Source organism: Papio anubis, chromosome 8, assembly GCF_008728515.1.
Source record: "Papio anubis isolate 15944 chromosome 8, Panubis1.0, whole genome shotgun sequence".
Classification (NCBI taxonomy): Eukaryota; Metazoa; Chordata; class Mammalia; order Primates; family Cercopithecidae; genus Papio; species Papio anubis.
Genome location: NC_044983.1, coordinates 89,167,023 through 89,184,516, shown reverse-complemented (window position 1 = coordinate 89,184,516; position 17,494 = coordinate 89,167,023). Strand labels below are relative to the sequence as shown.

General features: G+C 38.5%; 1 protein-coding gene across 4 annotated transcripts in view; it reads right to left on the bottom strand.

The window, feature by feature from the left end:
* TMEM67 (transmembrane protein 67) overlaps nt 1–17,494 on the bottom strand; it is a 98,127-nt gene that overhangs the window by 72,256 nt on the left and 8,377 nt on the right. For all 4 annotated transcript variants that reach the window (XR_001905720.3, XR_001905719.2, XR_001905721.2 and 1 more), the window contains exons 4-7: nt 13,944–14,043; nt 12,428–12,497; nt 12,257–12,331; nt 4,925–4,987 (exon numbers count right to left, since the gene is read on the bottom strand). Coding sequence is in view for 1 of the 4 variants with exons in the window: in XM_003902970.5 (XP_003903019.3) it covers nt 4,925–4,987; nt 12,257–12,331; nt 12,428–12,497; nt 13,944–14,043 (308 nt within the window). In the remaining 3 variants the exon portion in view is untranslated. The remainder of the gene's footprint in view (nt 1–4,924; nt 4,988–12,256; nt 12,332–12,427; nt 12,498–13,943; nt 14,044–17,494) is intronic.

The following is a 17,494-nucleotide window of genomic DNA, read 5'->3' as shown; positions in this document are numbered from 1 at the left end:
GAGAAGAATCAAATACATGCAATAAAAAATGATAAAGGGGATATCACCACCGATCCCACAGAAATATAAACTACCATCAGAGAATACTATAAACACCTCTATGCAAATAAACTAGAAAATCTAGAAGAAATGGATAAATTCCTGGACACAGACACCGTCCCAAGACTAAACCCGGAAGAAGTTGAATCTCTGAATAGACCAATAACAGGCTCTGAAATTTAGGCAATAATCAATACCCTATCAACCAAAAGAAGTCCAGGACCAGATGGATTCACAGCTGAATTCTACCAGAGGTATAAAGAAGAGCTGGTACCATTCCTTCTGAAACTATTCCAATGAATAGAAAAAGAGGGAATCCTCTCTAACTCATTTTGTGAGGCCAGCATCATCCTGATACCAAAGCCTGGCAGAGACACAACAACAAAAAAAGAGAATTTTAGACCAATATCCCTGATGAACATCGATGCAAAAATCCTCAATAAAACACTGGCAAACTGAATCTAGCAACACATCAAAAAGCATATCCAACACGATCAAGTTGGCTTCATCCCTGAGATGCTAGGCTGGTTCAACACACACAAATCAATAAACATAATCTACCACATAAACAGAACCAAAGACAAACACCACATGATTACCTCAACAGAGGCAGAATAGGTCTTCAACAAAATTCAACAGTCCTTCATGCTAAAAACTCTCAATAAACTAGGTATCGATGGAACGTATCTCAAAATAATAATAGCTATTTATGGCAAACCCACAGCCAATATCATACTGAATGGGCAAAAACTGGAAGCATTCCCTTTGAAAACTGGCACAAGACAGGGATGCCCTTTCTCACCACTCCTATTCAACACAGTGTTGGAAGTTCTGGTCAGGGCAATCAGGCAAGAGAAAGAAATAAAGGATATTGAATTATGAAAAAAGGAAGTCAAATTGTCCCTGTTTGCAAATGACATGATTGTATGTTTAGAAAACCCCATTGTCGCCAGGCGCGGTGGCTCAAGCCTGTAATCCCAGCACTTTGGGAGGCCGAGATGGGCGGATCACGAGGTCAGGAGATCGAGACCATCCTGGCTAACACGGTGAAACCCCGTCTCTACTAAAAAAATATAAAAAAATTAGCCGGGCGAGGTGGCGGGCGCCTGTAGTCCCAGCTACTCGGGAGGCTGAGACAGGAGAATGGCGTAAACCCGGGAGGCGGAGCTTGCAGTGAGCTGAGATCCAGCCACTGCACTCCAGCCCGGGTGACAGAGCAAGACTCCGTCTCAAAAAAAAAAAAAATTAAAAAAAAAAAAAGAAAACCCCATTGTCTCAGCCCAAAATCTCCTTAAGCTGATAAGCAACTTCAGCAAAGTCTCAGGACACAAAATCAATGTGCAAAAATCATAAGCATTCCTATACACCAATAACAGACAAAAAGAGAGCCAAATCATGAGTGAACTCCCATTCACAATTGCTACAAAGAGAAAAAATACCTAGGAATCCAACTTACAAGGGATGTGAAGGACCTCTTCAAGGAGAATTACAAACCACTGCTCAATGAAATAAAGGAGGACACAAATAAATGGAAGAACATTCCATGCTCATGGATAGGAAGAATCAATATCGTTAAAATGGCCCGACTGCCCAACGTAACTTAATAGATTCAATGCCATCGCCATCAAGCTACCAATGACTTTCTTCATGGAATTGGAAAAAACCACCGTAAAATCCATATGGAACCAAAAAAGAGCCCACATTGCCAAGACAATCCTAAGCAAAAAGAACAAAGCTGGAGGCATCACACTACCTGACTTCAAACTGTACTACAAAGCTACAGTAACCAAAACAGCATGGTACTGGTACCAAAACAGATACATAGACCAATGGTACAGAACAGAGCCCTCAGAAATAACACATCTACAACCATCTGATCTGTGATAAACCTGACAAAAACAAGAAATGGGGAAAGGATTCCCTATTTAATAAATGGTGCTGGGAAAACTGGCTAGCCATATGTAGAAAGCTGAAACTGGATCCCTTCCTTACACCTTATATAAAAATTAATTCAAGATGGAGTAAAGACTTAAATGTTAGACCTAAAACCATAAAAACCCTAGAAGAAAACCTAGGCAATATCATTCAGGCCGTAGGCATGGGCAAGGACTTCATGACTAAAACACCAAAAGCAAAGGCAACAAAAGCCAAAATTGAAAAATAGAATCTAATTAAACTAAAGAGCTTCTGCACAGCAAAAGAAATTACCATCAGAGTGGACAGGCAGCCTACAGAATGGGAGAACATTTTTGCAATCTACCCATCTGACAAAGAACTAATATCCAGAAGCTACAAAGAACTTAAACAAATTTACAAGAAAAAATCAAACAACCCCATGAAAAAGTGGGTGAAGGATATGAACAGATACTTCTCAAAAGAAGACATCTATGCAGCCAACAGACACATGAAAAAATATTCATCATCACTGGCCATCAGAGAAATGCAAATCAAAACCACAACGAGATACCATCTCGTGCCAGTTAGAATGGCAATCATTAAGAAGTCAGGAAACAACAGATGCTGGAGAGGATGTGGAGAAATAGGAACACTTTTACACTGTTGGTGGGATTGTAAACTAGTTCAACCATTTTGGAACACAGTATGGCGATTCCTCAAGGATCTAGAACTAGATGTACCATATGACCCAGCCATCCCATTACTGGGTATATACCCAAAGGACTATAAATCATGCTACTATAAAGACACATGCACCCGTATGTTTATTGCGGCACTATTCACAATAGCAAAGACTTGGAACCAACCCAAATGTGGCTATCATTGATGGACACCATGGAATACTATGCAGCCAGAAAAAAGGATGAGTTCATATCCTTTGCAGGGACATGGATGAAGCTGGAAACCATCATTCTCAGCAAACTGGCACAAGGACAGAAAACTAAACACTGCATGTTCTCACTCATAGGTAGGAACTGAACAACGAGAACACTTGGACACAGGGCGGGGAACATCACACACCGGGGCCTGTCTTTGGGTGGGGGACTGGGCAAGGGATAGCATTAGGAGAAATAAGTAATTTCTTATTTCTTATAAATGATGAGTTAATGGATGCAGCAAACCAACATGGCACGTGTATACCTATGTAATAAACCTGCACGTTGTGCACATGTACCCTAGAACTTGAAGTATAATTTAAAAAATAAATAAATAAAAATAAAAAAATTACTTTGCTTTCATTTCGCCTATTCTAGGGCAGGCATGGTGGCCCACAGCTGTAATCTCAGAACTTTGGGAGGTAGAGGCAGGCAGATCACTTGAGGTCAGGAGTTTGAGAGCAGCCTGCTCAATGTGGTGAAACCCTGTCTCTACTACAAATAGAAAAATTAGCCGAGTATGGTGGTGGCATGCACCTGTAGTCCCAGCTGCCTAGAGGCTAAGGCAGGAGGATCTCTTGAGCCCAGGAGACAGAGGTTGGAGTGAGTCAAGATTGTGCATTCCAGTCTGGGCAACAGGGTGAGACTCCGTCTCAAAAAAAAAAAGAAAAAAATTTTTTTAACCTATTTTAATGATAATTTATTTTTGTTTGTATTCTCTTGCTTGTTAAAACCTTTCCTCTAGCTTAAGTAGAAAATAAACTTTCTGCTTGGGAACAGAAATAACACAAACATTTTCATTGTAAATTTTAGGCTAAAATATAAAGACAAGAAACTGAAAGAAGAACTAAGGAAAAACTCATAGTATGACATTAAAACAAACTCAGACTATATTTGAAAGAACAATAATTTATATATTAGATCTTACACATAAAATCTAATCCATTTTGTTTAAGTAATCTGCTTTATAAATAACAAAATGAGATCATTTGTTGAGTTTGCCTCTCAACTTTCTTCTCAGTTTTCCCTATCAGGAAAAGGCAATTCCATTTTTACAGTTATTCATGTGAAAAACTTGAAACTTTTTTTCTCTCTTCCCCCTTATCCAGCTCATGAGTAAATTCGGCCAGCTAAATCTTCAAAGCAAAGCTGAAGGTAAACGCTTCTCTCATTTCTGTAATACCACCCTTGTGCAATGAATGGTCCACTGCCTCTCACTCAGATTACTCTAATATTCTCCTAAATGGTCCCTTACCCCAACAAATTCTATTCTCCATGCTACAATGATCCTTTCAAGAACTGAAGTTCTATCATGTCGTCCTTTGCATGAAATCCTTCTATTTCCCTTAAAGTAAGCTCCAGGGCTTTGCCGTAGCCACTCCCTACATCCTTGACCTCATTTCCACTCGTTTCCCTGCTCACTCTGCTCCAGCCACTCCAGCCTCCTCCTCCTCTCTTAGGCATGAATAAGCCAGTAAACTCTGCTTTCAGGTCTTTGCTCCTGCTATGGTTTCTGCTTAGAACATTCTTCTCCTTGATGTTTACATGGCTCACTCTCACTTTTTTCAGTTCTTTGCTCAACTATAACCTTGTCAGAGATGTCCGTCCTGATCACTATATAAAATATCATCCCCCACCCCCTCTATGTACTTTACTCTTAACTATTTGCCTTCATAGCAGTTAGCACAACCTGACATTTACTTAGGCTGTGACTCCATGAAGGCTTGTTTTTTTCTTTTTCTGAAATATCTAACCTGATTTAAGAATTGGGCCTGGCACACAGTAGGTCATCAATAAACATTTACTAAATGACAGTCAGTTTCCCCTAACACTCCATTTCAGCTAAAAAAGCTTGGAGACATTCAATATATGTACACTAAATAACATCTTCTTTATATATTCCCTTTCAGCCCATAAGAAAGGGTTTATTCTTCTTATAAGATTATGACCAAGAAGCTATAGCTACTTCGAAATAAAACTTTTATTATCTGGGTAAATAAACGGTATAATTCTTCAAAATAAACTGAAATTTATTTTTAAAAATTCAAACTTACCCAACATGCAGCTGCTGATGATTGCAAATACTTTGCAAACCATTCTGAAGTTAAAGACACGCCCTGTAAACCAAAAGATAAATTTTAAGTTCAAATGATCTCAATATGCATATTGTTGAATGGGAAATGTCTCACATTACTTTCACAATGTTAGTAGAAAAAAGATACCAACAGGAATACAAGAATTGATTTTAACCAATGTCAGTTATTATAAATAGGACCGCATTACAAAATAATCACACTTAGGCAAAAGATATAACAAGACAAAATGTGTCTATAATCCAAAAATACTACATGCCTATTTCACTAACATAAAAAATAAAGTGGCAAAAGAAAAAATAACAGATCCTGACTTAGTATTGAGTGGTTAACATTTACTGGTTTAGAATTATTGTAAATACTGTACTGAACTGGCAAGCTATAAAACAAAATGGGGGGAAATAATTTCACGTCTCCAAAGTGGTGGTGCTCAAACAATGGTGGGCATCACAATCACCTGCAGAACTTTCTAAAAACAAAACATGCCTGGCTTCATCCCAAACAAAAAGGAATCAGTATCTCCAGATGAGACCAAAGCAATTACATGGGTTTTGAAGGCTACAGATAAAAACCTCTAGTTAAAAAACATTGCTTTAAAGCTTATCTGCACATCTTGCTAAAATATGAGAAACTAAGAAGCACCATTCAGAGAAAATTGTCTGGGCACACACGTAAGTGATACAACTAAATTATATGAATATGACACCACAGTGATCAGAGAAATCTATAATAAAATTATGAGGTACTATTTTTGTATATTTAATAAGCAAAAGTTATTTTGTAAGAAAAAATATGCACAGAAGGCTGGGGAACACATGCACACAAACTGGTAAAAATGAAATGCAACAAAACAGTACTGACAAATGTATGTAAAATGGAGCCACATACAATGCCACTGATAGTGTTAAAGTTGCATGATACTTTTATAAAGCAATATCCATATACTCTAACCCAGAAATTTAGGAACACTTAGGAAATTTATCTCAAAGCAATAATCCCTCTAAATGGGAAAACATTTATGTGCATAAAATGGTTGATGGCAATATAGTTAATAACTGAAAACCTAAATATTCTCTGGAGATACCATTATACAAATTTTAATGCATAAGCCAGAATATTGTGGAACTATTAAAAAATATAATTATACAAGGTGAATCTGGAACATGGTATAGAGAAACCAAAGAAATCCCTAAAGTCTAAAGTCACATCAAAACAACACAGGAGCTATGCTGAAAGGAAGTTCAAATTTGGTACAACTTGAACTTCGAAAAGAAGAATAACAGTAACAGATTATAACACAATGAATAAACAAAGATTCTATGAGTTTATAATAAAGCTTTTTTTTAAAAAGAAAAAAAGCACAGAGAAAAAGTAAAGTGCTTCTACAGACAATTGCTAGCTAATAAATGTAGAGGGAATAATAGGATTGTTATTAGAAATGACCAGTTTAATAACTGATACAGGCAAGATTCATTAATGAATACTAAAATGGATATGGATAATTTACATTGTCTCAGACTAACGTATTAATCACAATACCTTTACAATGGAGAGAAGTGACAGACACAACTATGAACAAGAAATCAATTTTTTTTTTGAGACGGAGTTTCGCTATTGTTGCCTCGGCTGGAGTGCAATGGCGCGATCTTGGCTCACTGCAACCTCCGCCTCCTCTGTTCAAGCAATTCTCCTGCCTCAGTCTCCCGAGTAGCTGGGGTTACAGGAGCCTGCTGCCATGCCTGGCTAATCTTTGTATTTTCAGTAGAGCTGGGGTTTCACCATGTTGGCCAGGCTGGTCTCGAACTCCTGGCCTCAGGTGATCTACCTGCCTCGGCCTCCCAAAGTGCTGGGATTACAGGAGTGAGCCACAACGCCCAGCCTAGCAATCAAATTTAGTATCACCAATAACTGGACAACCTGACAGACATTACATACCCCTTGTTGTGATGCAATGGGAGGTATACAACATCTATATATCTTGCAAAAATATGTTTCACTGAGTCTAATCACGAGAAAACAATCAGAAAAATAGAGGAGAAAACCACAAAAGCAAAGTGAAGCAGGGATATGTTCTAAATTAAAGGACACTAGAAAGACTAACTGCAGCGGCCGGGCGCGGTGGCTCAAGCCTGTAATCCCAGCACTTTGGGAGGCCGAGATGGGCGGATCACGAGGTCAGGAGATCGAGACCATCCTGGCTAACACGGTGAAACCCCGTCTCTACTAAAAAATACAAAAAACTAGCCGGGCGAGGTGGCGGGCGCCTGTAGTCCCAGCTACTCGGGAGGCTGAGGCAGGAGAATGGCATGAACCCGGGTGGCGGAGCTTGCAGTGAGCTGAGATCCGGCCACTGCACTCCAGCCTGGGCGACAGAGCAAGACTCCGTCTCAAAAAAAAAAAAAAAAAAGACTAACTGCAGTTAGTCCTTGATTGGATCCTAGGTATCCCTTCCCCCAAAAAAGGCAGGGAGAATAAAGAACACTTTTGAACAACTGGGAAAATTTGGGTATGAATGAATATCAGTTAATAAGATTATGTTAATTTTAAATTCCTTGGGTGTGATTCTAGGAAAATGCCTTATTCTTTGGAGATTCACACTAAAGTATTTGGAGTGCAATGTCATTATGTCTACAACTTATTTTCAAATGGCTCAGGGGAAAAAAACATTGTGTGTGTGTATATATTTATATATAGAGAGAGATAAAGCAAATGTGGAAAAACATTAATAATTCGTTAACCTAGGTGAAAGACATATGCATAGTCATTGTTTAATTCTTTCAGTTTTTCTGCAATTTTGAAATTTTTCAAAATAAAAGTTGGGAAAACCAAAAACCACAAAGATAGTTCACTATTAATGTCTTTGAGGGAAAGGGAATGGGGAGACACTAACTCATGTATGTGAAAATTTTTTCTGATTGGCAAGTATATTCCAAGAGTAGGATGAGTAGGATTGGATGCCTTGTTATAAAATTATACAAACAGAATTATGTTCCAATTTTGTTCTCTAAGAAAACTTCCAACCTTAATGTTCAAAGTAGACTTTTCCAATTAGGAAGAATGTATGTTATGGAGTCAATACAAATATTTCAGTCTAATTGGCAATTACAGTCTTAACATAAAACTAATAAACATGTATTCTGGTTTATCAATTAATCTAATCTCGTCTGAGTTTAATTACTTTAAACAAGCCCTTAGAATCTGACTGACTTACAAGTACATGGATAAAATTGAGTTCTTATTCTTCCAAACTGAGACTACGCTAGGGTAGTCAAAACATCTTAACTAGATTTTGCTTACACGTTTTATACTCTGGCTACACGACACCAATCTGAAAAGCAGCTGCAATATGACTTAAAATCAGGAATCTCAAATTTGTCCTTGGGAAAGAATCAGTGTTCAGAACTGGTATGTTCAGTGCACAATTGCTGTGGTGATGTCATGCTCTCCCTGGCCAGGTCTGAGCCTCAACAGATGAGAGACAGACATTCATGGCAAATGGAACCACTCTTCTCATTCCTCCTATGGGCCCCTCGCCTCTCCTCCCTGCCCTTGGGCAGTATGTTGGATGCAGGGATGTGGAATCTGGCTGACCTCGTTTCCTCCACCCTCTGCCTCATGGCATCTTGGCAGGACTGGGGGGTCCTCTAAGACAGCAGGCACCCCTTGCTGGCCTCTTATGGCCATTGCCTTCCAGGCAGCCTTTCTTCACAGTGGCGAGAGCTACTCCACAAGCCCATCAGGCTGCTCTTCCCTGCTTGCACCAGTGTTGGCTCTGCTAGACCTTTGCTGTGCTCCTGGAGTGCTCCAGGTTGTCCCTCAGGTGCCCAGGCCGAGCAGTGGTGTCCTTCCTGTTTCCAGTGCCCAATCCTCCAGTCGCCACTGCAGTGTCTGCATGTGGGACCTGGAAAGTTTTGGGGAGGGTCGAGATGGTTTTTTTTTTTTTAATTTAGTTTTAAATTATTTTTAACTTTAAAAAAATCTGGTATGTTTAAATGAAATACATTAACTGAATCAGAACAACATTAAGGATGGAACAGTTCCTCCCTACCCACCTATCAAAGAAGTCTATAATGGGTCAACTGCACGGTGCTAGCAGAGGAGGGAGAATGTGGGGGTGGAACAGAAAGTGAGGGGGTTGGAAGATTGGTCACATTGAGCATATAAATAAATTGAGGATAATGAACCCCAGATTTCTCACTCCTAGAGAAGATACTTCAAACCTATCAAACGGAAAGGTGAGAAAGAACCCTGAAGTATTGCTTCAGAATTAAAGGGATCAGTATTTTATTTTATCTTATCTTATCTTATTTTATTTTATTTTATTTTATTTTATTTTGAGATGGAGTCTTGCTCTGTCACCCAGGCTGGAAGGCAGTGGCGCGATCTTGGCTCAATGCAATCTCCACCTCCCAGGTTCCAGTGATTCTCCCGTCTCAGCCTCTTGAGTAGCTGGGATTACAGGAGCACACCATCACATCCAGCCAATTTTTGTATTTTTAGTAGAGACGAGGTTTTACCATGTTGGCCAGGCTGGTCTCAAACTCCTGACCTCAAGTGATCCACCTGCCTCGGCCTCCCAAAGTGCTGGGATTACAGGCCACCACGCCCAGCCCTTTTAGTATATATATACACAGACACAGAAATAGTCATAGATGTGTGTATGTATATATGTGTATATTTCCTAGCTATGTTTGGTGAGAGGACATACTAAGTGTGTTAATCTCGGTTTCTAAATATTTATCCTACGAAACTGATTAAGGAAATGGCTGATTCCGGCCAGGTGCGGTGGCTCATGCCTGTAATTCCAGCACTTTGGGAGGCCGAGGTGGGCATCACCTGAGGTCGGGAGTTCGAGACCAGCCTGACAAACATGAAGAAACTCTGTCTCTAGTAAAAATACAAAAATTAGCTGGGTGTGGTGACGCATGCCTATAATCCCAGCTACTCGGGAGGCGGAGGCAGGAGAACCACTTGAACCCGGGAGGTGGAGGTTGCGGCGAGCTGAGATTGTGCCATTACACTCTAGCCTGGGCAACAAGAGTGAAACTCCGTCTCAAAAAAAAAGAAAAGAAAAGAAAAGAAAGAAAGAAATGGTTGATTCCAGGTCTGAGGCAGGAAAAGTACAAGCTTAGCCTAGAAATCTTGTATCATAAAGTAAGCAAATGTTCAAAGAATGATGGGAACACGTCAAAGAAAAAAAAAAAACACGCAGGAGCCAACTTGAAGGGACTTTTATTCCAGATATAGGACAATTTGAACACCTAAACAAATAATGAGTATGCTGGATTATAAGTAACTGAATAAATTAGGAACCCACATATCCACGTGGACATTAATTTTAAAAAATAAGTGTATAAATTGGGAAGAAGAGATAGTTCTTCCTTATAATAGAATGTCAATTAACAAATGTGGAAGTAATCAAATGTGGATAGAAATAAAAAATTAACCTTTGGCAACCATCACAGTAGTGGTCAACAATGGAGACTAATGCTAGTGAGTTAAAGGTTAGTGAGGAAGTGTAATCTCAGAAATACGCCTCACAAAATACTAATCAACTACAAATGGTAAATGGTAACTTTATGGTAGTCATGGTGACTTTAGGGCAGGTGATCAAGGTTAACAGCATCAGTGGTGGCATAGGTAGATACTGTGTGCCCCTGGATGTGATGCAGTCCACTGAGAAGAACATGACATCTTTTTTGTGGCTTTCATCTAAGCAGGTACTCAGTATGAGGAAAGTATCTACAGGATGGTAAGGTCTGTAATCTTCAAAACTGTTGCATTCATGAAAGACAGGAAAACACTGAGGACCTAGTTTCAGACTGGAGGAAGCTAAAGGGACATGACCACTAAATGATTGGGGATCTCAGACCAGAAAGAACAAAGAGTCATTCCTGGGACTTCCAGCAAAATTATTTCAACTTAAATTTTTTGAAAAAGGAAAAAAGGAAAATTAAAGGCCTGCAAATTTAATAATCATATACAGATATGCACTCCAATCTGGAGAAGAATGCCCCAGAAGACACATATCTTGTTACAGATCAGCCAATTTTTGGATAATCTCAGAGCTCCCTATATATTTTAGCTTTTATTTTGCTGTCTTGTAACTACTTGGTACTTGCCTGTCTTCCTCACAAAACTATACTGGAGGAGAGGAATTTTTGCCGGATTCATCAAGATCCTAGATCCCACCCTCATTATTGCTATCCTCGCAGTCCTCTTAATCACTCCTATATTCAATAATAATATTAACAATAATGATATTAACAACCAGATCACACCTTGTCCACCCTTAACTCTGGCGTACTAAGCATCTTCAATGTTCATTCATTAATTCCTATTCTAACTCTCAGTCATCTAACTCCTGTTCTCTCTGATTTGCAACTTCTGTAGTTCCAATTCCTCTGCTTACTTTCCATTTTATACCCTAGAAGTGGTTATCACCAGCACCTGCTGCCAAAGCTCTAACTCTAGGCCTCAATGCTCTCATCCATAAAATAAGAAACAATTGGCTGGGTGTGGTGGCTCATGCATGTAATCCCAGTACTTTGTGAGGCTGAGGTGGGTGGATCACGAGGTCAGGAGTTCGAGACCAGCCTGGCCAACATGGTGAAATCCTGTCTCTACTGAAAATACAAAAAATTAGCCAGGCGTGGTGGCAGGTGCCTATAATCCCAGCTACCTGGGAGGCTGAGGCAGGAGAATCGCTTGAACCCGGGAGGCGGAGGTTGCAGTGAGCCGAGACTACGCCACAGCACTCCAGCCTGGGCAACAGAGCAAGACTCCATCTCAAACAAAAATAAAATAAAATAATAAGGAACAATCTGGCCAAATGAGAATAATCCTGATTTCTCTAATGATTACTATGTACAGACACTGTGATAAAGGTATTTTTATTATGTCCAATTTACAGACAATCAACTGAAGCTTTGAAATCTTCTCAAGGTCCAAGGATACAAAACTAATGACTTGCAAATCCAGGGTTCAAATCTAGAGTTTCTGGTGCCCGTAAATGCATTATACTGCATCCTACACAGAACATATACCAGATATTTCTGGTGTAAACATTCTGTAGCACACTGAAAAACAAACAGGCTATGGTACAGACTCAGTACTGTACTTAGAAATTATAATGCTGAATTATTAGACTAATGTTTCTTAGATTGATTTTTTTTTTCTGTTTTAAAACGATTTGTACAAAAGTGTTTCTCATTCTAGCCTGAAATTAATTACTAATGGATGAAATGCAGAAAATTTCTTAACAACAGAACAAAAAAATTGAAGCATACTCACAACTTCTCCATAACGTGCAGTTGAAATTCTACGTAGAGGAAAATTCCCTGTGTTGCTGAAACATAATCCCCCTGTCTTCATAAATAAATGAGGGAAAAAATAGAAGCTTATGAAAAGGCATAAGCAATTGAATTAAAAATATATATACTTTATCAATTTGGTTAGCCTTACTAAAATGTTAGGTTCTGAACATGCACAGGACTTGCTGGTATTAACAAATGTTGGCTCACATCGGACGCACCTGTTCAATATAACAAAAATAATTTTTAAAATGTTAATAAATTATACTAAACCTAATTTAATAGAAAAGCTGTCTTTCTAAACAATGGATTAGAGTAGATTCATTCAGTAAGCAATTATGTAAATATGTTAAACAAATTTAAAATAACACGGATTTGAATAGTTTTAGGCCATTCTGTGTTACAAAGTATAAAGTAAGTAAAACTAATCAATAGAAGAGTATTTTTTAACTACATGCAATGTACAGAATGAATAATTCTGAATATCAAAGATAATTAAGTCACTCAACTAACAAAAGAGACCAACAAACTCATATAAATGAAACCCAATCAATTTTTACAATTAGTTATATCAAATATACTTTCCTTATTTTATGTGCCACAAAGTAAAAAGGTAGTATAAGCTGAAGAGAAATGTATCTCTAGCTCCTATCAAAGCTACAGCCAACACTTTTAAATAAATTCTATTTATCATCTTTGTTTATTTTAGAAAAATACTTCATATTTTTCATTAATGAATGAGATAGATGGGGGAGGGTACTGGACCAGTGATGAGTGAATATATAGGTATTCTTCACTTGCAAAATAGAGCAGGTAGGAGTGGGGCTGGGGCATGATGTAAAACAGACGAGGCTTGGGGAAATATTAGAGGGGCAAAAAAAATCGGTATTTGGATGCCGTAACTCAGGTCAGCCTCAGAGAAAAGATGATCCAACACTAAGTAGCCCTCAGAAAAGCTGCTCAGCTATTTTCTATATTAAACTTGGAAACTAAAGAAAAAACTGTGCCTGGAGGGAAGTAATGATGTAGGCCTCTAAAAAAATTAAAGAAGCTGAAATTGGTATATATGCTTAAATTAGAGGGAAGTATATAGGCAGGCAGGGGTGTGTGTGTGTGTGTGTGTGTGTTTCACAAACACATGCACAAAGGGGGAACAGGAAGCAACAGAAAATGGGACTATAAATCAGGGTACCTGGGCTATTATTAGTATACATTAATGTTTTATGTATTATAAGGGCTTTAGTACAGTACTTAGCACATAATTATGTTATAGATTATATACCAATTACATAACAACAAACAAAAATAGCTACCCTTTACAGAGTGGTTACTATGTAGCACTATACTAAGAACTGTACTTACTTATTTCTGAGCCATTACAGCCTATGAAGTGGGTGGCAATAGTACCATTCCAAAGACAAGGGATTGTGAAGTAGTGAGCTATCCAAGGTCAGACAACTAATAGACTGGACCAAAATTTGAACCCTAGTGTGTCTCATGCTCTAGGCAACAGCTTCTATATCTGTTAATGTCTACTTCTATCCTTCCTTGGGTTATTGTGAAAACTAAGTGAACTAAGTGATATGATAGGAAAACATTCTTAAAAGTACAAATTATACATTAGTATAAGATGATATTAAAGAAGTCAGCCCCATCACACTGCTTACCTGTCTCCTAAAGCATTTGCTACCATAAAAGAGTTTTCATTTCCATCACAGAGCTCACAAGTTGCTTGAGACAACAATGTTCCATTAATATCTCTTTCCACTAAACAGTTTAGAAACAAAAAAAAGATGTAACTCATAGTAAACATATAAGCTTCTACATATTCAGAAAATATTTAACAAAACCCAAGTGTAACTATTATTCTATTAATTTTCAAAACACTTTATTTGCATTAAAGGCATAACAAGTATCTCCATAATAAAGTATAGAGAAGTGATCCCTTCATACCCATGCATGCCTCCAAAAAAAAAAAAAGAGAAGTGATGCCTTCCCTATTTTCACGTAGTAAAATACAGAAAATCATTTTCCAAGTCATCATAACAATTAAGTCAGTACTTTTTTCCTCAAAATTGTCTTACCTCTTATCTATACATTTCTGTCACACTGGGATAGTGAAGCAAGTATTTTCGTAGATTACTGATAAGTTTCTGCAACTTAGAAGGCTTTTAGTAGTATCTATTAAAGTTTCAAATTCACATCCTTACAACACTACAATTTTGTTTTTAGATACCTAACCTGCAGAAACACTTGAACATGTACATAAGTATATTCATTGAAGCATTATTTGTTAGAAACAACATGAATATTTAAAATAGCAGAATGGTGGTATATCCATGCTACAAAATACTATGGAACAGATGAAAAAGAATCAGGTAAGGCCAGGTGAGGAGGATCATGCCTGCAATCCCAGCCCTTTGGGAGGCTAAGATGGGTGGATCACATGAGGCCAGGAGTTCAAGACCAGCCTGGCCAACATGGCAAAACCTTCTCTCTACTAAAAAAATACAAAAATTAGCTGGGTGTGGCGGCTTGTGCCTGTAATCCCAGCTACTCAGTTGGCTGAGGCATGAGAATTGCTTGAACCTGGTAGGTGGAGGTTGCAGTGAGCTGAGATCACACCACTATACTCCAGCCTGGGCAAGAGTGAGACCCTGTTTCAAAAAAAAAAAAAAAAAGAATCAGCTAAATCTAACAGAGTATCAGAGTATACCATTAACTGAAAAAAGTATGCTAGAACAATATTTGTGTATGAAACATTTATGCAAACATACTACTTATGTTTCCTGTGGCTATATAATGTAGATCCTTGTAACAGGGAAAAAATTCTGAATGTGCACACACACACGTGCACACACACATGTACACACACACACACACAAAAATAACCAGTTACTTTGGGGTTGAAGGAGCAATAGAAAAACAGTATTGGGAAAAATGGTCAAAAAGGACTTTAGTCTTATCCATAATGTTTTAAGTTTTTGCATGGTAGTAAAAAGTAATTTTAACAAAAGTAAAGATGAGCAACTTGTTCCTCCTACAGTCACCCCTGTCTCAATAAATGACAGCTCCATTTGACCATTTACTGTGGTCGCAGTCCTTAAGAGTCTCCTCATGTTCCATATTAAAAAAATAAAAATAAAAAAATTAATGTGCAAATTCTGTCAGCTCTCTCTTCAAAATATATTCAGACACAGAATTATTTTCTCTACCTCTACAACTAATATCGTGGCCTGCCGGGTACAGTGGCTCATCGTGGCCTGCCGGGTACAGTGGCTCATCCCGTGATCCCAGTATTTTAGGAGGCCAAGGCAGGATGATTGCTTGAGGCCAGGCATTCAAGACCAGCCTGGACAACATAGCAAAACCTCATCTCTATACACACACACACACACACACACACACACACACAGCCGGATGTGGTGGCACGTGCCTGTAGTCCCAGCTACTCAGGAGGCTGGGGCAGGAGGATCACTTGAGCCCAGGAGGTCGAGGCTGCAGTGAGCTGTGATCATGCCATGGCCCTCCAGCTTGGGTGACAGAGCAAGAGCCTGTCCAAAAATAAAAAATAAAAATAAAAATAAAAGAAAGAAAAAAGAAAAAACTCTGGCCCAAGCACCATCATCTATCACCTGGGCTTTTGTAACAGCATCTTAACTGGAGTGCTGGTTTTGTGCTCCATGCAGAAGCTAAAGTGAAGCTTTTAAAACTTCAGTGTGATCATGTCACTCTTTTGCTTAAAACCTTCCAAATGGCCTCCCATCTCACATAGGACAATTTCAAAGGTCACTAACACAGCATAAAGGTCTTACATGATCTGCACACTATCACCCCAATTTTTCAGACCCAGATGCTTCCACTTTACTTTACTTCTTTGCTTTAGCCACATTAGTGTACTTTCTGTTCTCTGGAAAATGCCAAATATACTCCCATCTTAGAATCTTAGTACTTGCTATTCCTTCTGCTTAGAATGATGTTCCCCAGTCATCCTCATGGCTCTCTGTCCCTCCCTTCCTTCAAGTCTTTCTTAGATTTCACCTTTCCAGAGAGGACTACCATGATAATGTATGTAAAATAATACCCTATTCTCTCTCCCTTCTCTTGCACCATAGAGAATTTTAATCACGAAATAGTACCCTCTAAAATAGCAAAATACTGTTTCCACAGTTGTAACCTAACCCGAAGGGGCCAGAAGATGTCAGAGCCACTGTTTAGAGAAAGCAGCAAAGAACGTTCCTTTCCCCTACTTCTCATCCACAGATATCTCAAGAGCATCTAATTTAGGGAATGAAGAATTATAAGAATTACAATAACATAGCTACAGTAATAGAAACATAACTTGAGTGGTTAACTATATAAGATTTCAAACTAGTTTTTATTCTTCCAGTAATTAACTGGCTTACACACATGGCTGATATCAAGTGTACCAGTACGTATTTTCTCTTGATATTAACTTGTGCTGTCCAATACAGTTACTGTTGACTGTGGTTACTAGCCACTTGTGATTACTGACCACTTGAAACGTGCCTAGTCAGAATTGAAATCTCAAAAATTTATTAAGAACAAAAGAACGGGCTGAGCATGGTGGCTCATGCCTGTAATTCCAGCCATTTGGGAGGCCAAGGCGGGCGGATCACCTGAGGTCAGAAGTTTGAGACCAGCCTGGTCAACATGGTACAACCCCATCTCTACTAAAAAATATAAAAATTAGCTGGGGGCAGTGGCAGTTGCCTGTAGTCACAGCTACTCAGGAGGCTGAGGCAGAAGAATCACTTGAACCTGGGAGGCAGAGGTTGCAGTGAGCCGAGATTGTGCCATTGCACTCCAGCCTGAGCGACAAGAGTGAAACTCTGTCTCAAAAAAAAAAAAAAAGAACAAAAGAATGAAGACATCTCAAAAATTGTTCAGCTTGATTACCTGTTTAAAGGATAATATTTTAAATAATATTAGGCTAAATAAAGTATATTATTAAAATTCATTTCATGTTTCTTTTTACTTTTTTTAATGTGTAGACAAGAAAATTAAAAATTACATATTTGGTTTGCATTGTATTTCTACTGAACTGCACTACTTTAAACAAACGCCAGCATATTTGGCCTTAACAGTTTTTATTCCAAATTTATGATTAAATCTGACTTGCCTTCATCTTCCCATAATCCTAAAATTTACAGTAGAAATAGTACATCATGAAGTGTAACAAATTTCATATTGCCAT